The sequence below is a fragment of the Terrapene carolina genome, unplaced genomic scaffold (genome assembly GCF_002925995.2).
Source record: "Terrapene carolina triunguis isolate 2854851 unplaced genomic scaffold, T_m_triunguis-2.0 Scaffold130, whole genome shotgun sequence".
NCBI lineage: Eukaryota > Metazoa > Chordata > Testudines > Emydidae > Terrapene > Terrapene triunguis.
The window spans coordinates 8,543,297-8,566,656 of NW_020664481.1; the positions used below are offsets into that span (position 1 = coordinate 8,543,297).

General features: G+C 44.1%; 1 protein-coding gene across 2 annotated transcripts in view; it reads right to left on the reverse strand.

Annotated features, from left to right (window-relative positions):
• Window positions 1-276: 276 nt before the first annotated feature.
• Window positions 277-23,360, reverse strand: part of CDH4 (cadherin 4) — a 643,793-nt gene continuing 620,709 nt past the window's right edge. For both annotated transcript variants that reach the window (XM_026652873.1, XM_026652874.1), the window contains 5 exons: window positions 20,727-20,960; window positions 18,676-18,909; window positions 9,624-9,763; window positions 4,026-4,190; window positions 277-2,392 (listed from right to left, as the gene is read on the reverse strand). In XM_026652873.1, the coding sequence (XP_026508658.1) occupies window positions 2,186-2,392; window positions 4,026-4,190; window positions 9,624-9,763; window positions 18,676-18,909; window positions 20,727-20,960 (980 nt within the window). In that variant the 3' untranslated portion in view covers window positions 277-2,185. The remainder of the gene's footprint in view (window positions 2,393-4,025; window positions 4,191-9,623; window positions 9,764-18,675; window positions 18,910-20,726; window positions 20,961-23,360) is intronic.

Sequence of the window (23,360 nt, forward strand, 5' to 3'; positions counted from 1 at the left end):
CAGATACTGAATTTGTCATGCACTGCACTTCATCCCAGATGAGGCATCTGCTGATAACCAGCACCTTTTGAACAACAGTGATGTGTTACCACTGGACTCCTCACTGTTTCCTCAGGTATTACCTGCCGCAATTTTCTCTCCTCAAGAAACCTGTATGTACGCTTTTTGTTTTTTTCCTGGATAGTGAAAGGATAAGCCAACCAAACCCCCTCCCCCCCGGCATACTTGGTAATTAATAATATAAAAGATAGAGATTGAGTCCTCTCAAGCATACTTTTACCACATTCCATTTCAGACAAGACACATTTCAAATGCTCATTAATTTACAGAAATTGCATTTTATAGAAAATATGATACAATGAAATATAAAATGCACTAGGAGCATTTTAAAAATCTATAGACACAATCCTGCAGCCTAGTATTCCCTCTTAAACAATGTCTATTCATTATCACGCACACACTTTCTCTCCCGCTTCCCCCCTGTTTAACGCTCAGCATTCAATCTACATATCAAAAAAGCATGATCATCCCCTGGATAATCACCTTCTGATACTGTGCACATTCTTGGATTTAAATGAAAATATATCTAAGCACTTCTACAATTTTTTAGTGAACCCACTGCAAAATTGTCTGCAGAATATAAAACATAGGTAATCCAAGATTTCATAGCACATGAATTAAGTGGCTCATAATCCATTAAATGTGGTTTATATTACACATCCATGCAGTCTAAATCATTTTACAAACATTAGACATAAAGCCACTAGTCCAAATCAGTAAAGGAAAAATGTAATAATAATAATAAAAAAGCTAATAACTATTTGTTATTGGTTAAACTGACCCTACATATAAACTAGGTAGTATGCTACCATTTATAATACTGACGTTGTGTCTGGATGCTGCAAAACCTCTTGCTTAATTGGCAACGTTTGAGCATGTTTACCACAAAATACTTACTAGGTCCTTGTTGCTTTTCTTCTCCAAAAGACATTTAATATAGATAGAAGTGCCTACCCATCAAATATAAAGGACACACATTAGTTGGGTTACATGATGCTGTTGAGCTTTGGCTACGGATGCTCAAAGGCATTAATATTGTACTAGACCTACTTTATTCTAATGTCATGGTAATGTACTGATAAACGGTCCGTGTTATTAACACTGCCCTAGTCTTGAGGTTACTGATTATGCTCTGTCCCTGTGTATGGTTAAGCTAGGAATACAGCATTGATTTTCATACTAACAAGCATCATTATGGATGCATGACAGCAACATGTAACCCAGCTTCTATTTACACTCAAAAGGTTGGGGGAGCCAAAAACACATCGATAGCAAAAAAACAAACAAATGGCCTTTGGTCATTTCATGATTTACTGTAGGGTTTATGCAAGGTCTGTTTGAGATTTTTTGTTGCAATAACCAAAGGCTTATCAATGCTATAGTTCTATGCAGCTACATCAAGTGTGACCAGGTTACAGGAGAAACCCCAGTCAATATTTTGCATCTGATAAAACTGAATTATATACAACAATATGACTAATTCACCACCTGCTTAGGCTTAAAGATGGCTGTTAAGGTTTTTTTCCCCCACCCCAAAACGAGTCACCCACTTAACAAAAAAAAAAGGCAAAAAAGAAACAATCTCCACAGTTCCTTTTGTTAACTCCTTCCCAGCTAGAACTGGCTTAGGGTCATAGAGAGTGCTGCTCAAGATGGTTGAAACATTTGTTTTTGTATGTTTGTTTTGATCACTCCTGAGATTGAAGGGAATCTGATACATGTACCAAAAGGCACTTTCAAATATATATATATATATATTTTAAAAACAGTGCTTCTGTTCTAAGAAATTCAAGTTAAGACAGAGTGCCTTTCACTCTCTTTAGTCATAAAGCGGATAAATGAGTGATATCCCGGCTGACATTAAAAAAAAATAATGCAGCAGAGACAAGTGTTCATGCTAGACAGCTCAATGTTCTAAAAAAACCCAACCAAACCCATTAAAAAAACAAAAAGAAAAACCTCCTAAATCACCACTAAAAATAATACAGTCAGCAGGGGATATTAATTAAAAAAGCTGCCACTTCTGTACAGTTCTTGCTTCTTCATTGTCTCTTTTTTTTCCTGTTTTCGTCTTTTTTTAAAATGTTTTTTTTCCTTTTTTTTTAAATAAGAACATGAGGTCAGTTTAATCTTCCTCGCCTCCCCCATACATGTCCGCCAGTTTCTTGAACCTAGGCCCCCAGTCATTAAGGTAGTCGTAATCCTGATCACCGGAGCTTGAGGAGTTGAGGGAGCTGACAGAGCCTGCAGTAGATCCACTCCCCTCGTAGTCGAAGACCAGCAAGGAATCATACGGTGGGGCTGTAGGGTCATTATCTGCTGCTCTCAAGCCCTGGGATTACAAAGAAACTGTAGTAATAGATGCTGTTTGTTACATTCAGGGTGTATACAGAGAGAAGTTAGATAAAAATATAAATATGCTTCCTGGAAGATTGTAATGTAACCCTACTTTATTTCTTAGAATTCAGAATGATAACACACAAGAACCCAAAACCAGAGAGAGACAAAGCAGGCTGCTCCCTAAAAGCTGAGAGACACAACTCACCCCACCTTACTCTAGGCTGTCTGTCTGCAGAACTGAGTGCTGCTCTCAGATCACACACACCACTACAGAGCCCCTCTAGTCTGCAAGCAGGACCAGGAACACCACTTCCCCACAATTCTTAAAGTGATACTTTGCAATTCTAACACTTCAATATACCACACTGTTAAACTTAAGAGAACTCTTCAGGGACTGTGATAATGGGGACTGTAAGTACCTAGACAGACAGATTTCAATGGGGGTGGTGGCCTTGATCCAGCAAAACACTTAGGATGAGATTTTGTGCTTCACCTGTACAAGGTGAGTCTCTGGCACATTTTAGAAAGGTCTCTTTTCTGGTTCACTCTGCACAGACCCTTTTATATGGCTGCAGTTGCTGACAGGCTGGGCTAGACTAGGGAAGAGGTCCTGGGATATGGATACAGATTTAATTCCGGTCCAGTATAAGGGAAAAATAACATAATGGAAAGTACCTGATCTACAGCAAAAGTTCCTCTTTATTAATCATTTCCAGAAACTGCAGTCAAGGTATGAGTGGGTGGAATTAGTTTTACTGGACTGAATAATAGTGGAAGTGTGTCTGCACACAGAGGTGCGTAAACATCAATGAAAAGAAGGGGAGAAAGAATTTAATGAGAAGAATAAGAAAAAACCCAGCAGAAATTGGTATATGATAGAATTAAATTGCTGCCACATTCATATTTCTGACACATGAAATGAATCGTGTTTTGTCTCAGAGGAAATAACACATTGATTGGTTTGCAAACGCACAATCATTCATTAAAAAAATTATTGGATAAACATTTAAAAAGAATTAAAAGTGCAGTAAAGTTGCAATAATCGAATGTGCTCTGTTCAGTTATGAGAAGGATTTCTCTTTTATGAAAGGGTTTTGGTGCCAAACAGAGCTTGTTGGAGATGGAGGCATGTAAACTGATAGGGGTCTGAGAGGCAGGAGCTCCTGATAGCTTTTGTGGCTGTGAATAAGTCATTTAATCCCTCTGCCACAGCTTCTCCATCTGTAAAAAACCCTCTCTTGGTCAGAACCAGATGCTGCTTTCATTTCAGGCAATTGTGAAAGTCCTAGGCACTGAAATGGGAGCAGGATTAGGGCACAGTTCTTTGAAGATGAAAAGCTACATGCTCAGTATTGCATTCTGGGTGAAAGTAGAAAATAAACCTTGGGCTTCATTGTTGCATTTTGGCTCATTTGGGCTTTAAAGCCTTTGCGAGGCCAAGTCCTGTTTCCATCACGTCCATTGACTTCTGTTTGATTACTTGACTGAGTAATGGGAGCAGAATTTTGGCCCATGGCGAGAACTGAAAATGTGTTGGTAAATTTTACTCCAAGCATTTTGTATCAGTGGCATTAGCTGACTGAACAAGCCTTGAGAAGTGAGAGAGAAAGCCTAAAAGAACATACCTCATTAATAAAGTCACCAATGTCCCCAGGATGGGGGATTACTGGTCTTATAGGATACTGAGGTTCAGCACCGATGGGTCTCTCATCCACTCGTCTGACTCCAGGTGCCTTGTTCAGTACATGATCCATAGTCTCCGGCTGTTGAAGTTGGCTTAAATCATAATCCTGTAACAAATGGAGATGCACAGAGTGAAACCTAGAGCTTTTTGTTGAGATTTTCAAGAAGGTCTACATTACACTGGCATATAAATAACTTGATGGACCCAATCCTGTTTCAACTGAAGTCAATAGCAAAATTTCACCACCATCTATATGGCATCTCTAGTTGTGTTAATCTAATCAATAAATAACTCATGAAACTGACCCATGTGTGCTCCATGAGACTAACCCCATTTAAAACAAATTTAACACCTAAGTTAAATCAAATATATTTGAAACACTGTGCGTATTTCACTTCAATACCCTATATCTTTGTGATAACTTGGATTTATTGCACATGTGTGGCTGTGGATATATGTGCAACATTTTGATCAAATACGTAATTTACTGTAAGAAAATCAATATTGGTAGCTATATTATTGCAATAATGTTTCTGTATTTTAAAAGATTAAAAACAAACTTGAATAGCATGTATGGATATAGATCTTTTGTAATGAATAGGTTCTTTTCCTATAGATCTATTACGGTAAAAATGAGACTAAGATGTAACAAGCACTAGGTAATATTTCAAATTCATAACTGTAATGGTGTTTTGCTACACTTTCTTTGCTGCTATTTTTAAAGAATTCTTCCTAAAACCACATTACAGTTGCTTGAAACCAGATTTTTCAGCTGGTTTGAATATTTATTACTTTGTTCTGTTGGTTAACCTGTTCCTACTACAGAGAACTGCCCTTGGATGTGGGATGCTTAAATCTACAGGAGCAGTATTTATAAATAATTTCTTCGTGATATTAAAAACAAGAAAGAAGAAAGTGAGAGAAATGCTAATTATGAGGATTTTTGTGCTGAATAAGAGCTTGACTGTGAGAAGCTTCTTTCCCATGGATGTCAGAGGGCTTCTGTAAATGTAGGGAGAGCAGACTATTGGAGTTGACTCTGGATTCTGTTAAATGGGTCTGATTGAGTTCATAAGTCCAGTGTTTTGACATTAGTGCAGCACTGATGCTAATACTGTTTTATTGTTTCCTTGTATTCCCCTGTGTATCTGTACCTACGTATTGTCTCTTATACTTAGATTGGAAATTCTTTGGGGCAAGGATTGTCTTTTTATTCTGAGTTTTTACAGTACCTAGCACAATGTGGTCCTGGTCCGTGACTGGGGATCTTAAGCACTACCATAATAGAAACCATAAAAATTCCTTTTATGATAAAAGTGATGCCAGAATAATGATATACCTAAAGGAAAATGAGATTCTAGGGCAGTTCTGTTTGCCCTTTGTATTACAGTCCCTGGCCATATTCACTTCTGGAATAAATAAGCTCAGTTCCATTGACTCTATTAAAGTTTAATCCATTCACACCAACAGTTAATTTGACATTGCGCATCTGTATCTATGAAGTTATGCAGCCCACAACAAACAAATGCTGATAAATCATTTATACCACCTCACAGCTTTATGTATTCTATATGAACAACAGATTTTAGAGAAGATCTATTTTAGAAATGGTTTAGAGTGTTTTTAATGGGACTATTTTTTGTATATCTCCACCTGAAAAGCCAGGGACCATAGGCCTGGTCTACACTACGGGATTAATTCGGATTTAGCAGCGTTAATCCGAATTAACCCTTCACCCGTCCACACTACAGAGCCAGTTAATTCGAATTAAAGGGCCCTTTAAATCGATTTCTGTACTCCACCTCGACGAACGGAGTAGAGCCTAAATCGATTTTGTTAATTCGAATTAGGGTTAGTGTGGCCGCACACCACCGAATTACTGTGTTTAAGTTAATGGGGTAGTGTGGCCGCACACCACCGAATTAATGTGGTTAAAAACTGAATTAAGGTGCTTAGTGTGGCCGCGCACAATCGAATTTATACAACCTGTTTCCCAAATTCGAATTATCTAAATTCGGATTAATCCTGTAGTGTAGACATACCCTTAGATGTGAGTGCAACTGTCCAGGGGTCGGAGAGAAGAAAATGAATACATTTCTAAAAGTCCCTAAAATAATCTGAGATAGGCCGGAACAAATGCATAAGCAATTTACAGCTGTACATTATATATCCATGATCTATGTACTATGATCATATTATACACACACAAATTGAAAATTCCACACACAGTATATATCAATATTTTCTTTTTATCTGTAACTCTCCCCCTTCTACACAATACAATACAACACAACACAACAGAAAAGGTGGAGGAGTTGCACTGTATGTAAGGGAGCAGTATGATTGCTCAGAGCTCCAGTATGAAACTGGAGAAAAGCCTGTTGAATGTCTTTGGGTTAAGTTTAGAGGCGAAAGCAACAAGGGTGATGTCGTGGTGGGCGTCTGCTATACACCACCAGACCAGGAGGATGAGGTAGACGAGGCTTTCTTCGGACAACTAACAGAAGTTTCCAGATCACAGTCCCTGGTTCTCATGGGGGACTTCAATCACCCGGACATCTGCTGGGAGAGCAAGACAGCAGTGCACAGACAATCTAGGAAGTTTTTGGAGAGTGTTGGGGACAACTTCCTGGTGCAAGTGCTGAAGGAACCAACTAGGGGCCGTGCTCCTCTTGACCTGCTGCTCACAAACAGGGAAGAATTGGTAGGGGAAGTAGAAGTGGGTGGCAACCTGGGCAGCAGTGACCATGAGATGGTTGAGTTCAGGATCCTGACAAAAGGAAGAAAGGAGAGCACCAGAATACGGACTCTGCTGGACTTCAGAAAAGCAGACTTTGACTCCCTCAGGGAACTGATGGGCAGGATCCCCTGGGAGGCTAATATGAGGGGGAAAGGAGTCCAGGAAAGCTGGCTGTATTTTAAAGAAGCTTATTGAGGGTGCAGGAACAAACCATCCCTATGTACAAATATAGCAGGTGACCAGCTTGACTTAACAGAGAAATCTTTGGTGAGCTTAAAAACAAAAAGGAAGCTTACAAGAAGTGGAAACTTGGACAGATGACTAGGGAGGAGTATAAGAATATTGCTCGAGCATGCAGGGGTGTAATCGGGAAGGCCAAAGCACAATTGGAGTTGCAGCTAGCAAGCGATGTGAAGGGTAAGAAGAAGGGTTTCTACAGGTATGTAGCAACAAGAAGAAGGTTGGGGAAAGAGTGGGACCCTTACTGAATGAGAGAGGCAACCTAGTGACCGAGGATGTGGAAAAAGCTAATGTACTCAATGCTTTTTTTTGCCTCGGTCTTCACAGACAAGATCAGGTCCCAGACTACTGCACTGGGCAGCACAGTTAGGGGAGGAGGTGAGCAGCCCTCAGTGGTGAAAGGAACAGGTTAAGGACTATTTAGAAAAGCTGGACATACACAATTCCATGGGGCTGGATGCAAGGCATCCGAGGGTTCTGAGAGAGTTGGCTGATGTGATTGGCTGTTATCTTTGAAAACTCGTGGTGATTGGGGGAGGTCCCGGATGATTGGAAAAAGGCAAAGATAGTGCCCATCTTTAAAAATGGGAAGAAGGAGAATCTGGGGAACTACAGGCCAGTCAGCCTCACCTCAGTCCCTAGAAAAATCTTGAAGCAGGTCCCCAAGGAATCCATTTTAAAGCACTTGGAGGAGAGGAAGGTGATCAGGAACAGTCAACATGGATTCACCAAGGGCAAGTCATGCCTGACCAACCTGATTGCCTTCTATGATGAGATAACTGGCTCTGTGGATATGGAGAAAGCGGTGGACGTGATATACCTTGACTTTAGCAAAGCTTTTGATACGGTCTCCCACAGCATTCTGCCAGGAAGTTAAAGATGTATGGATTGGATGAATGGATGATAAGGTGGATAGAAAGCTGGCTAGATCGTTGGGCTCAACAGGTAGTGATCAATGGCTCGATGTCTAGTTGGCAGCCGGTATCAAGCAGAGTGCCTCAGGGGTTGGTCCTGAGGTTTAACAAGGACAAGTGCACTTAGGACGGAAGAATCCCATGCACTGCTATAGGCTGGGGACTGACTGGCCAAGCGGCAGTTCTGCAGAAAAGGACCTGGGGATTACAGTGGACGAGAAGCTGGATATGAATCAACAGTGTGCCCTTGTTGCCAAGAAGGCTAATGGCATATTGGGCTGCATTAGTAGGTGCTTTGCCAGCAGATTGAGAGAAGTGATTATTCCCCTCTATTCGACACTGGTGAGGCCACACCTGGAGTATTGCGTCCAGTTTTGGGCCCCCCACTACAGAAAGGATGTGGACAAATTGGAGAGAGTCCAGTGGAGGGCAACGAAAATTATTAGTGGGCTGGGGCACATGACTTATGAGGAGAGGCTGAGGGAACTGGGCTTATTTAATCTGCAGAAGAGAAGAGTGAAGGGGGATTTGATAGCAGCCATCAACTACCTGAAGGGGGGTTCCAAAAAGGATGGAGCTCGGCTGTTCTAAGTGGTGGCAGATGACCGAACAAAGAGCAATGGTGTCAAGTTGCAGTGGGGGAGGTCTAGGTTGGATATTAGGAAAAAACTATTTCACTAGGACGGTGGTGAAGCACTGGAATGGGTTACCTAGGGAGGTGGTGGAATCTCCATCCTTAGAGGTTTTTAAGGCCCGGCTTGACAAAGCCCTGGCTGGGATGATTTAGTTGGGGTTGGTCCTGCTTTGAGCAGTGGGTTGGACTAGATGACCTCCTGAGGTCTCCTCCAACCCTAATCTTCTATGATTCTACGAACACACCACACCATACACACTCACACACACACAGCTTACCTACGAAGCAAAGCTTTGCCATTATCAGCTTCGCAGTGGAAAAGAAAATCCCCAAACATATTTAGACATTTCTTACAAATTAAGGCCAGAAATTAAGAGAAATTAAAGGCACTTTAGAGACTATTAAGGAAATACAGAAAAAGCCCAAGGCTCAAGCAAACCCTGGGGCCATGGGACCCAGGGGAGGGTGGTAGCTGCTATCTGATTTTATGCAGCCATCTAAATGGAAAATGGGAAAATACACAATTTTAATGATTGAAATAATAGAAATGTTGTTTATATGTTAGTGTCAATATGTTGGTTTGTCAAATTTCCCCCAGCAGATAGGCTTATGTAGATAAATGCTGCACCTGACCCACATCACTGTCCAACATGCCTGGAAATGTCCCATCCATGGTGCATTGTCCCAGCTACATACAACGGAACATGTTGCTTCTTATATATGCTCATGCAACACTGCTGACGCCAACAGAGTTGCACAGGCATAAATGAGCAAAGAACTTGAACCTGTGCATATAAATCAATGAAAAAACCCCCAATATAAACTGTAACTTCGAGTACACCTCTGTAACAGCGAATGCAAATCTTGTGGCTACTCCCTGGCCAGGATGAGCCTGGCAGCCACTGCTTATCTAAAATATCACACTTGGGAGCAGAATGAAGATTCTGAGGTTTGTAAGATGCAGAAAAATGACTCTGGGCGACCTCAGGCTGAGTGTTCAGCTCTCCTCACCTGGTCTTCCTCTCCACCTCCCTCTTCATCGTATTTCAGAATGTTGTCCCGCACATCATCTTCAGGGTCGATCAGAAGTTGCTTCGTATGCCTCTCCTTTTCCCTGCGTTTCATCCACACCACAAACAGCAAGACCATGGCTGCAACAATGAATGACACGAGCCAGAGTAGTGAGATGTCACATAGCACACGGACGAGCTGCGTCGGTTGAAGGGAGCATGTTAAAACACCCTAACCTTTCCCCTCCCCCGCTTCCATAACAGATGGGATGTGGCTGCCAACAAAGAGCCACATCCTGATTTATACACCCAGAAGCAGCAGAGGTATGTACCATCTCTGTGCGACTAATTCCGTTTTGCTAAGGCGACATTTATTTAGCAGTGTTAGCGGTTAATGCTGTTGTAAATAGAGCTGGGGGAACAAGTGACTTTTTGGTTTGCTGGTAGTTCCAAAAAACCGAAAAAAAAAATCATTATGGGTGGAACTGAAACCCAACCTTTTCAGCATATTTTGTTAATCAAAAATATCAGAAAAATTATATTCCTGGTTGAATGAAACTTTTCATTTCAGGTATTTTAAATAAAACCAAAGCAATTGAAGGGCTAGATTCAATACTCAATAGCCCACTGGCTAGGGCTTTCTCCTGAGATGTGGGACAGTCAGCTTCAGATGCCCACTCTAGAACAAGGGCTGGAACTCAGGTTTCTCCGTTCCCAGGTGAGTGCCCCGAACAGGCTATAGGATGGATATCTTCCAAGCTGTCCTGTTGAAGCTGTTCCACTTTGTATAAGTAATTAAATATCCAGAGGAGCAGGGACTGGCCCCCCTGGTCTCCCCCCCACCATGAGTGCCCTCACCGCTGTGTGATAGTGTCATTCCTATTCTCTTTCTCTGGCACTATGACCACTGAAGTATTTTATACAAAATGGAAGCACTTCAGCAAGCCACCAAAATCAACACAACAAATGTCACCCAGCTCTTGTTGTGAATACCTCCAATGATAGAATCCTCTGAATGTTTCAAGGTGTACGTTTTAACCAACCAAGCCTGGAATAAATTGCAAATGCTGTAACTTTTAGCATGGATTACAAACCCCAATATGATTGGGGAAGAATACTTAAATTCTACTAGTAAGCTTCATACAATTCTAACCCGTTATTGCATGTTAAGAATATAAAAGGGATAGATCAATGGGGGGGGGGGTATGTAGATTCCTCCAAAAGCTCTTTGCTACCCATATTCCTTTCAGCATGTTGATTGAGGCCAAGGTTGAAAGGAGCCACATGCATAATCCAAAAGAAAATGAACAGAAAATGGGAGAACAGTAGCTTTCTCCAAGTGTTTATTCTAAAACGCAAATGACTGCAAGAGCTGGAGGATGAAGGAACAGGGGAAGAGGCATCAAGATGTTAAGAAGCAACCAAGCCACAATCTAATGCCGAGCACTTTCCCATGAGTGGGTGATTTTCAGTGGCAGAACAATAATGCCCTTTGTGTTTATAAGACGACACTGCTGTGATCTTTTCCCCCACTTAATGATCTGCAATTTACTCAGAAGGGATGTAATGGGGTGGATAACATTAGTCCATATAATTCAATTTGGACTCATTCTCATTCTTTTTTTGGGGTGGGGGGTGGGAGAGGCTTTCTATATTTCCAAAATCACATTAACTAATGAGACACATTAGCAGCACTAAGGACTCTCACAGGTCTCCACTAACACTAGGTAATGCAACCTCTTTTGTTGTTAGCTTTAAAAAAACTTCACCATTATTCTAGTTTTTACTCAAATAATTGATATACAGCTGAGAAAAGAACAATCAGATTACGGCTCTGTCACATTATCTTCACTAGGAAAAAATGTGTTCTTAACTGGTGATAGCTAACATGTGCTAACTACTATGTGGTAAAATTCTAGTGAAGATAAGGCAGCTTGTAGTTTTAACACGAGTTAGCAGACTCAGATACACCCTAGGGTCCCTATAGTCCAGAGGTGAGCAAACTACGGCCCGCCAGCCACATCCGGCCCGCGGGACCCTCCTGCCCGGCCCCTGAGCTCCTGCCCTGGGAGGCTCGCCCCCGGCCCCTCCCCTGCTGTTCCCCCTCCCATGCAGCCTCAGCTCGTCCCGCCACCAGTGCAATGCTCTGGGCGGCAGGGCTGTGAGCTCCTGGAGCAGCGCAGCTGCAGAGCCCGGCCTGATCCGGTGCTCTGTGCTGTGTGGTGGCGTGGCTGGCTCCAGCCGGGCGGCGCGGCTGCCTGTCCTGGCGCTCTGGGCGGCGCGGCTGTAGCTCCAGCAGCGCGGTAAGGGAGCAGGGGTCGGGGGAGTTGGCTAGAGGACAGGGGAGTTTGGGGGGGGTGGTCAGGGGACAGGGGTGTGGATAGGGGTTGGAGCGGTCAGAGGGCGGGGAACGGTGGTTGAATGGGGGCAGGGGTCCCAGGTGGGGCAGTCAGGAAGGAGAGAGGGGGTTGAATGGGGTGGTGGGGGGCAGTCAGGGGCAGGGGGTCTGGGGACGGTCAGGGGCCAGGGAGAAGGGCAGGGGTCCTGGGGGCAGTAGTCAGGGAAGGAGGGGGGGTTGGTTGGATGGGGCAGTAGGGGGTCCGGGGGCTGTCAGGGAACAGGGGGTTTGGATGGGGCAGGAGTCCCAGGGGGGCCATCAGGGGACAGTGAGCGGGGCGGGGGGGTGGATGGGGCAGGAGTCCCTGGGGGTGGGGGGAGAAGGTGTCAGGGGCGAGAAGCGGTGTGTATGTGTCAGATAGGGGGCAGGGGCCAGGCCACGCCTGGCTGTTTGGGGAGGCACAGCCTCCCCTAACCGGCCCTCCATACAATTTTGGAAACCGGATGCGGCCCTCAGGCCAAAAGGTTTGCCCGCCCCTGCTATAGTCTTTGCCTCACCCTGCTAACTCATATTAAAACCACAGATCATCTTGTCCTCACTAAGATTTTACCTTATGTTAGTTCTTACATATTAGCTAACTCGCCTTAAGAACACATCTTTTTCCCAAGTGAAGAGACACCCGCAGGGAGAATGCAGGGTTTTCAAATTCTATTTGGAGGCTCTAGCTCTCCCCGGGTATTTAGCTGAGCAATGGGAATGAACATTTCATATTTTGCTCTGTCTCGCTGTGGTTTTTAAAACATTTTTTCTCCTTGTCTCCTCATGGTGCCTCAGCATCACTTCACTGAGCACAAGAGGGAAAATGAGACAAACTTGGGCTGTGTGGACTCCAAGGGACTTGCAATCAAGGCGAGCTATCCGATGTCCTTTCATCTAAAGTGGTTAGGAAGCTCTGAGTTCTTCCTCTTTCTTTTCTTCTGAGCACTACAGTATTTATACCCAACAAGAATTCACTGAAGTGAACAGAGGAGGACTGGACAACTAATTACTGCCATTGTGTGCCAACTGCCTGCCATCCCTGCCTGCTAGCTAACAGAACTATTTTCAGATAGTTCTGTGTTTCTTTACAGCGTATCCCAGATCTATTCTGGAGTAAAATAAAAATTTGAAAAAAATGTAACTCTTATCTCTCATGTAAAATCTCTTGACTATTTAGCAGATGACTGAAGTCCTTTTCTTGTCATTTTTTTCAAGTCTCTCACAACAAGCTTCCTGCCTGGCACACAAAGACAATATTATAATGGTTAGCAGGGTCTTTTTTTTAATGCTACTTTTCCATCGCGTTTTGGAAAAACGGTGCCATTAATGCCTTTACAGCTACCTTGAAGAAAAGACCTTCAAAGTGTCAATAGCAGATGTCGTGCGTTCTCTCTCTCCGTCCTTTTATTCACCCGACAGAATGGGAAGCTGTATTACTACTGTTAGATCCATTTTAACTCTGCATGTAGTTTTTCTTGAAATCTATTGTCTTCACCCTTCACAATTTTTTACTGCATAGTTCTTTCCTCAAGTGTGTTATCCTGGCAGCTAATACGTCAGGTATGAAGGGAAAAAAACATTGCACCAAGGTAAAAGAAAGAAACTTTCTACCTCTTACAACCACAGCTAGTGTATCCTAGTCAGCTAGTCAGGGGGCAGATTTAGAGAGTTAGTGGTGTCCTGTGTGCAACTTCACTGTTGCCCTCCCTACCCCCTCGGGACCCAGCCAAGAAAAAGAACATTCTCTCTTATTTCCCACCCCGTTTTTCATTCCTTTTTTCTTCATCCTCCTCCTATATTATAAGTAATGGGAAGTAAATGAAAATAAAGTGAGGTACCTTGATTGGGGCAGGGGTTTGGGGTGCAGGAGGGGGTGCGAGGGGCAGGCTCTGGGAGGAAGTTTGGGTGCTGGGTGCGGGCTCTGGGCTGGGGCAGGGGTGTGGGAGGAGGGGTGAGAGGTGAGGGGTGTGGGCTCTGGGAGGAAAGTTGGGTGCAGGGTGCAGGCTCTGGGCTGGGGTATGGGAGGAGGGCAGGGGGGTGGCACTAACCTCGGGTGGCCTGACTCCCAAAGCGACAAGCACACACGCCCTCTGGCAGCGGCTCCCAGGCGGGGTGGGCCAGGGCGGTCTCCTCACGCTGCTGCCTGCAGGCATCACCCCCACACCCAATGGGAGCTGCGGAGTCGGTGCTCAGGGCAGGGGCAGCGCATGGAGACACACACCCCAGGGGCCTCAGGGACATGCTGGCCACTTCTGGGAGTGGCGTGGTGTGGAGGGAGGGAGGCAGAGTGGGCAGGGGGCTGCATTAGCCCTGCTGCTGGCACGTCTCTGTGCGCTCCTCGGGGGTAGGGAGGCAGCGGGTCTCCATGCACTGCCTGGGGTGGGGGCAGTACATGGAGCCGCCTCCCCTTCCCGCCAGGGGCGTGCAGAGACGTGCCAGCAGCCGGCTGCTTCCGGGAGCGGCATGGGGCCCCCGGCCACGGCATGCAGGCAGCCTGTCTGAGCTCTGCTGCACCACTGACTCAGAGGCAGGTTGTCAGATATTTGTCCTGCATTTTGGGGGTCCCCCTGTCATTGGGTGCCCCGTGCCACCGCACGGTTTGTTTCATGGTAAATCCACTCCTGCATCTAGTGTATCCTATTGCTTGGTCTGACTTATAAAGCTTGACCTGCCTGACTCCAGAATGGAATTACGGAGCAAAAAAATCACACGTGCCTTTTTCCACACCATCATTCAGAGGTCACAGCATAAAATATATCTTTAAAAATAAAGAGGTGAGACAGTAGGACAATGTAACTGAAAAGCTCTTCTCATCACAAATTACATTTTTCATCACTGATAGAGGCCTTTGCAGCTCTTGAACATTAAAAAAGTCAATTAGAATGACAATGAATGTAAAAATAAGCTTTTGTAATAAAAACCATAATTTAAAATGGGCTAATGTATCTGACAATGAAAAAGGAATATCTTAAATCAAGTGTCTGTCAGCTGAAGTTAATTTTAGTCAATAGAATTTTCAAGTGTTTAAATCACACTTTCGAGTTTGATTTATACGGGAGGCAGCAAAAGGAAAGTCTTGTGGTCTACTGCGTCTGTTTCTTCTGGTTCAAAGTTTTACTATGCCCTCATTCTTTTTTATGAAATCAACATTAAAGGCCAACATTTCATCTGATGGGGCTTAAATCAGGCCTGCATACGCACACACATCATGCACCTGCAAAAAGCACACCTGCTTCTTACAAAGGACAGCCATGCTGCACACAGTGGCACTGTGCATGGACACACCACTGCCTGTCACTATGTGCAAATGCAGGGGTAGCTCCCTGTACTTGCAGCTTATGTTTATGTTGGAAGAGGTGGCCATAAAAAAACATTAATTATTTAGATGTAGGGACCAGATAATCCTTTGTACCCTGTGTAGATAATAAGGGACAGATTTTCAGAGATGAGTGTGACAAATCTGCATTGCATTTTATTCTACAAATACCACATTTTCATGAGACTTTTTTCCATGCACACGAGGACAATTAGGTGCATAGCTGGGCATGTGCAGATGCAAATACCCTGCTTTAATGCTCCACCTTTGCATTTGCATGTATAAATTATATATACAACTGTATGCTCCCATCATTGAAACTCAAGCCCTAGAAGGTTGAGTGTATGGCCAATGGAATCCCACTCTCCTAATGTACCATAGCATATATATATTAGGCAGCATTCACGGCATAAGTTGCTCTGTCTGCTCTCCATTTAAACACATTGGGGGTAAATATTAAGTGTGATTTAGCACCAGAACTCCCATTAACTTTAATGGGAGTCCCACAGTTTCATCCTGCGTTTCCTGATGAATATTTACTTCATTGTACATTTCAGTGCTTCTTTTTATCCGTCCCTACTGTGCCAACTCCTGCTTGAAGTTATAATGATATCATTTTTATTTTTAAATGTGTATACATTTAGTTAATGTTAGTGCTCATGAAAGCCCAGGAATGACGGCACTGCTAGAAACAGGGCATCTTCCCCTTAAACCATTGTGATACAGCCTCTCAACTCTTTCAGCAGCAGGCTTGTGAATAGCAAATGTTTCTTGCCGACAATATGACAACGGTGCTCAGATACTAGAGTGATAAGGGCTGTGCGAGCATCTGAATTAGAATAGAACCCAACGACAGAACTCCATTTTTACCATTCCTAGAACCATCCACAAAAACTGTAACTCTGCAAATGAATGAAGGTGGTTAGCTTGCATGAGGAGTAAATGATAGTAGATAGAAATCAAGATTTTTACAGGCATTTAGGTATCGCTTCACTCAGCCTAACTGAGTTAGGTGCCTACGTCTCATTTTCAAAAGTGACTTAGGCACTTAGGAGCCTCTCACTGAAAGACAGTGGGATTTAAGCTTTTGAAAATGAGATTTAGTCTCCTAAATTAATTAGGTGTTGCAATACTGAATGGCACAACACCTAAATACCTGTAAAATTCTGGGCCAAGTAGTACAATTGTTTGCCAGATATATCAAGCTTAATTCTGTTATGAAATCATTAAGTTGTTTCCTGTCTAAAAAAAAGATATGTACAAAGGAGTGATGTAAAGAATGGATCTACTTGTACACTCGCTTCTTAAAAATGTGAGCTGGAACATTTTTATTTTGCTTGGTTCAGCCAGCTTGAGGTGGTGTATATTTACGTCTTTGTCTTAAAGAACCCAATGTACGTTTAAACTATCTTTCCTGAGTGTTCTTCAAACTTGAATTTTTACAAGTGATGGGAATATCTGTCATTCTTTTGGAATCCAACACCTGAAATAGGTACAGCAGGAATCGGTAGTCAGGGACTTGGTTTTTAAATGTCACGAGCAGCAACCTATATGCACCATAGACAGACAGACAGGTGGGTGATCTGGGTGCTATTATGTATTCTGTCACTCACTTGCTGTGCGACCTTGGACAAGTCATTTAACCTCTCAGTGCCTCACTTTACTCATCTATAAAATGGGTCTAATCATATAACTCACCTAATCTGCAAAGTTATTGTGAAACTTAATGTTTGCAAATCCATTTGGGATACTCAAATGACAGGCCTTATAGAAGCACAAAAGCCCAGATCCTTAAAGGTACCGAGGCACTGCTCCACTCAGCACTGCAATGCCTAACCCTAGTGGAATTTTCAGCTCTGAGCAAGGTGCCCCATACACTGCATGGGGATAGTTAAGTGCCTAAGAAAGGGACTTGCAGAAACCAGCTGGCTCAGTAGGGGAGCTGCGTAACCTCTCCAGGAGTGAAAAGCTGAGGAGAGGAGTGGGGAGGAGGCAAGGAGAGGAGCTTAGGTGCCTATGTGGTTATCTGGTGTGCCTGGCTGATGAGCCGCAGACAGCCAAGCCCTCTCCTTGGGATATTTAGCCACACCGCCTCTCCTGGAGTTCGGCACCTAAGCCAGGTCAGCTGTTTAGGAAACACATGCCCTTGCAGGTGAAACCGACTCTCTCTCTCTGTCTCTTGCTCAAACTCAATAGCTCTCTCATGCTCACCGTACATTTCTCTTTGCTGCCTGCGTCTTTTGTGCAGGTGCTCTGCGGTCCCTTCACCTATTGGTGGCCTGCCTCTGCTGATGCTGGGGCTGGCACATAACGGGTGTTAGGTCTGGTCTGAGTGCACACCTGTAGGATTGGGTCTGGCTAGCAAGACGGGCGTTCCCCTGCCTGGTTTGAGAATCTGACTTCAGGGCTTGTGGGGCTTCATCTTGAGCCAAGGCTCTGAGTGGCTCATTAGCTAGGGGAGTGGCATCAGCACTTCAGTGGCTTGCGAATGATGACTGGAGGAATGTTAAGTACCTAGCGGACTTAGGTGCCTCTAGGATTAGGTGACAGCTGAGCAGCAGCTTTGAAAATATAAATGACACCTAAATGATGGACGTAGGCGCCTAAAGAGGCAGACAGAGGCCTAAGTATCATTAAGGATCTGGGCCAAAGTGTTGTGGATTAGTGATTCAGTCCATTCTGCTTACATTGTAGTGATGGCGGTTTGAATGCAGGGGAGTGAATCACCAGCAATGTGGTCTGCACCTTCCACCCTTTGTATGAAGCTGGTATGCACCTTGAAAGATTCAGCATGTAAGAGTGAGACTAGGGAGGAGGCGGGCAGGAAGGGAAGTGGAACACTGATGCTTTTACATCAATCCTAGGAGTACCTCTTTCGCCAACAGCATTTCCAGGAACAATGTCACATAAGGGTAACCTGGCAGAAGGATGGACACAGAGGTGTTTTGAGTGGGCTGCCCGGCACCAGATATTTTCTGTTTTGCTCAGGTACCAATTCTCTATAATACATAAATAAATAATAAAGGCGTCTAAAGTTCAGCATCACGTGGACCACGATTCACTGTAAATATTTTGCACAAGAGTTTGCTTCCAACCTGTTACTTCTCATATTGTTTGATGATGCAGCTGCTAACTTAAAAGGAGACTTTGTCACCTCAAATGACAGTCCTGGCTTTACGGCCCATTTTCTTGGCCACAGCTGAATTGTTAAAGTGCAGTTAATTAGTCAAATCTCTAGGAGAGAATGGAATTTGGTTGCTCTGTGATCTACCGGAGGGATCTGCTCATAAACCTTCCATTTCAATCAGAATGATTCTGACGTAAGATCTCTGCACACACGTTACCTGGTGCAACACTTACTTAGTAAAATAATGATGCATATCAAGATCGCTATGATGGCACCTGTTCCCAGGCCAGCTGCAGCGACAGCCCCGATGGTAGTGCAGTCTCCATTCTCATCACATGGACACACCTTCACTTTAATGATGGAAGTGTTGTACAAGGGAGGGTTCCCTGAATCCGTCACGACAATTGGGACATCATACATGCCAGCTTCCAGATACATTATTCGCAAACTGAGCTGGGCATAGTCACCTGGGGGCAACAGAAACAGACAGAGAGGTGACTGCAGTTCTGACAGGGGCGCTAAAAACAATACTGATACATTGGAAACTTCACTATCAGATTAGCGCAGTGAAAAAGGCTAACCAGGCTACAATACCCTACTCCACATCTGAACCACTTGAGCTTCAGACTGTTTCCCTGAAGTCTTGTTGAATGGTCAGCCTGCCACGACTAACAGGATGAACAAGATGCGTCACGCATGCTTCATTTCAAAGTAATGCCAGTTCACTATACTATTAACCCTGCTTGATGTCGTTAGTAAACCAGTGGTCAGTTGCTTGAATTTAAAAATTGATGGCAAGGAACTAGTGAAACACAGATGATAATGTTGAAAACTGGCTGGAGAGATTTGGGAAATCAGTGATAAAATGGCTTTGCACCTCCCCAGTTCTGGGCTGTAACAGGGCCACTACGCTGGGGCTCTGCTTATATACTCTCCTGCCCCAATATTTTGCACAGCCCTATCCCAGACATCCTACCATCTTATTTCTTCCTGCCTTTCCTTTCTATTGCTACACATGTAATGACTGCAAGAGGTGCTGGATTGGCAGTTTAGGAGATTGAGAGTCTACACTTGGGGGGGGGGGGGGGGGGGGAATCGATCTAAGATACGCAACTTCAGCTAAGAGAATAGCGTAGCTGAAGTCGACGTATCTTAGATCGAATTAAAATTACTTACTTTGCGTCCTCACGGTGCGCCACGGCTCCCCTGTCGACTTTGCTTCCGCCTCTCGCCGAGCTGGAGTTCAGCAGTCGACGGGAGAGCGATCGGGGATCGATTAATCACGTCTACACTACATGCGATAAATCGATCCCCGATAGATCGATCGCTACCTGCCGATCCGGCGGGTAGTGTAGACGTACCTTATGTCTACACTATGGAGACTACACCAGCATAGGTATGGTGCCGTAGCTATGCCGACATAACCCCATAGTGGAGACGCAACTTACACACACGGAAGGGGTTTTTCTGTCACTGTAAAACACCACATCCCCGAGCAGCAGCAGTTGCATAGACGGAAGCATTCTTCTGTTGACACAGCTGTGTCTACGCTGGGGGTTAGGCCAGCAGAGCTATGGCACTTGGGGGTGTGTTTTTTCACACCCCTGACCAACGATGTCGCCCTAACTTTTAAGTGTAGGCCAAGCCTGAATCCCTCTTGTCAGCCACTGAACAAGGAGCTTTCTCATGCCACCCTGGCAGAGTGTCTCAAACCTGGCCGGAAGTGATCAGCTTTTAAGACAAGAGGATAGTTCAGTCTCCATGACATGTCCATTCCTTTCCTTCTACACGGAAACTGCCAGTAAGTGGGCCAATTAGAGCCAACTGAGGTTGCACACCGCAATTTAAAAATCCTTCACATACTGGAAATCTTCACACTTACCTAGCCCGCCTGGTTCCATGGTAAATTAAAAGGCTGCCTTTAAGCAATTATGGTCAGAGAAATGAACATTGATCGTGATTGTGGCTCATGACAATTACCCTGGAACATAAGGAAGACTGATAATAGCTTTTTTCCCCTTGGCCATCACGGATGATTTATACCCAGTTCAGTCCTGATAACTGTTCATAATTATGAACTGCATTAAAAAAGCCAAGTGCCAAAGCTCTTAGAATTATGCTACAGGTCTGATACAAATCATTTCTGATTAGCTATCTTGTCTATAATGTTGGGCATAATGTGTTTAAAAAAATCAGATGAAGAAGCAGGGAAGTTTGAAACTGTACACGGTCCTCATTAGTGCACAGGATTTCAAATGTCCTCCGGATTGCCTGCCCCATTTACCATTTAGCCTTGTTATGGTCCAGTTCTTCCTGACTGCAGATGGCACACTTGGCAGCTCGAAGACAAAGGGCCCAACATTTGGATCGATGTCAGCATCTGCGGCTGTTATGTTGATGACATTCAGGTTTGGCTTTTCACAGATCTGTGCCTCCTTTGGCAGAAGCTCCGGAGCATTATCATTGATGTCAATTAGATAGATCTGCAGAGTGCCAGTGCCACTTGCTGGGGGGATACCTGAACGGGAGAGGCAGAGTCAAACGAGTAATGACAAATACAGCACAAGAAGTGGCATGCACAACGACGCTAGCTTCCACGCCCTTGGACAACCTTACAGCCCCATGTACAAAAGCACGGATGAGGCCTGAAGGATTTTTTGTTTGTTTCCCCCTTAGATTCCTAGCGATTTCCTTGTCCCTGTGTGACATCTTGCAAGAGGTATCATTAAAATCTGCCAAGTTCTCATGAAAAATGCTGTTTTGTTCCACTGAGTAAAACGGAGCTGTTCCATGATTTTACACTAGACCCCATGTTACACAATTCCCACATTAATTGTGTAGTTACAGTGTGTCCCCATCATACTGGGCAGGCAAGTCATTCAGTAAGAGGGAGGAAGAGTTAACAAGAAGGGAGGAGTTCCTAAGGCAAGACATTTGGTATTAACATGATAGCTATTCGTAGTAATTAGTTGGTAGGAGAACAGAGACGTTCAGAATTAGGTAAAAATTAGCCAAAGTTCAGGGTCCAGGTCTCATTTTCTCCAAAGCCCTGAAGTTGGGAGACAGTCAAATAAATGGTTCCAGATTTGGCTCAGTTCTCTAGAGAAGGGCTGAAACTGCAATGGTTTCATTCTGCATAACCTGGTGGGTTAGGTTTGAGTTTTTCTAAACCATACCTAGGATCTGCATCTCATTTTATTCAACCCCCAAACCAGTAGGAGGGTGGGGTTGAATAATTTTTACTAATTTCTGTTTGGGAGGAAAGAGCGGGAGGGCTGAAGCAAGACAGCGGGGTGGGGGGAGGGGAATAAGAAAGACGATGCGGGGTCAAGGATGAAAAGAAGTGTAACGCACTGGTCAGGATGTGTACGTGTCCCCCTCTCTGTCCAGTCCACAGATGATATGGCTTTTAGGCACAGTCTCTCTGATTGCCAGACGCTGGGACTGGACAACAGGGGATGGATCACTTGATAATTGCCCTGTTCTGCTCATTCCCTTTGAAGCATCTGGCACTGGCCACTGGTGGGAGACAGGATACTGGACTAGATGGGCTACTGGTCTGACCCAATATGGCCAGTCTTATGTTTTTAGTTCAAGCTGGAGAGACACCAGTGTTTAGGTCTGAAGTCCTTGGTTCAATCCCCCGTGTGTTGGCCAGACGGTCACTGTCACAAAAACACATTATGATTCTACCTGAACCATGCAAAAATAGATAGTCCCACTAAATATATCCTCCTCCTTTTCAATTCTAAACCTTGTTCCAAGTAGCAGGGGTGCTGTGCATCTCCCTGACACAGAGGTCCCAGTCCTTCAATCCTTACTCAGATGAGCAGTTACATTGACTTCAGTTGAACTATTTGCCTGAGTAAGGCTCCGTCATGTAAAGTTATCTGGATCAGGCTCTTAGTTTTTGTTTTACTTTTTACGATTAAAAGCTGTCACTGTCCTGTGAAATCCTCCGCAAAGGTCTGGTTCTTCTGCTTTCCTAGCCCTGCATGCGTCAATAACCGCCCTTCTAGCAAGAAAAACAGCTAGCTTTCTTTTAAATGGTTCAGTGTTTTTCATTTCCCCCCACCCCTGAACTGCAGGCGGTTTTGTTCCAGGCCTCTACACTACTTATTTTCTCAAACAGCTCTGCCTCTGTAATTTTTTTTAAGCTTACATTTTCAATTCATAGTCCCTTCTTCCTACTGCTGGCATAAAACAAACTAAAAAAACACCACTTTTCCCATCATTCCATGATGCTTTCTGTTTGTTTGGGACTTCTCTATCAAACAAGTTTAGGACTTCTTCTGTCAAACAAGGACTTGCTCCTTGTTTGTTTTTGCTGACTGTGGGGTCTCAAAGTCCCTGGTGGAGCCCTGAAAATCCCTCTCCCATGATTCCTTCATTCTCCCTCCCAACCTTTTATCACAGACACCATCCTTTCACCCTGGAGCTCTGCATAGGTCTTCCTTTAGAACAAACACCCTTAATCAGCCCTGGAGTTTGCTGCAGAGAGATGCAAAGCCCATGGGGCTACTAAGGCTGTACATGCAACAGAGTCATTGTTAGTATCCTCTGTGGAAAAGCGCAGGTGATTTTTCCTGTTTACATGATGCCCAGAATATCTTTAGGACTGACTACAGACTCTACATGTGCTTCTGCACCTTTAGGGACACATTTTTAAAGGGTCTTTAAAATAAACTTCCGATACTAGGAGGCAGTAATGCAGACGTGACTGAAATAATCTGCATTGGCACATGCAAAACAGATACTTGCAAGTGCATGCACAAATGCTGATTTATGCATGCAAGTGGGTGTCTCTGTGCCCATTTACTCATTCAGATGGTTCTTGATGTCCCTGAAGTGCATTCAGGAGCAACCCCAGGAGAGATTAAAACAGTCATAATAATGATTTAAAACAATTTATAGAAAT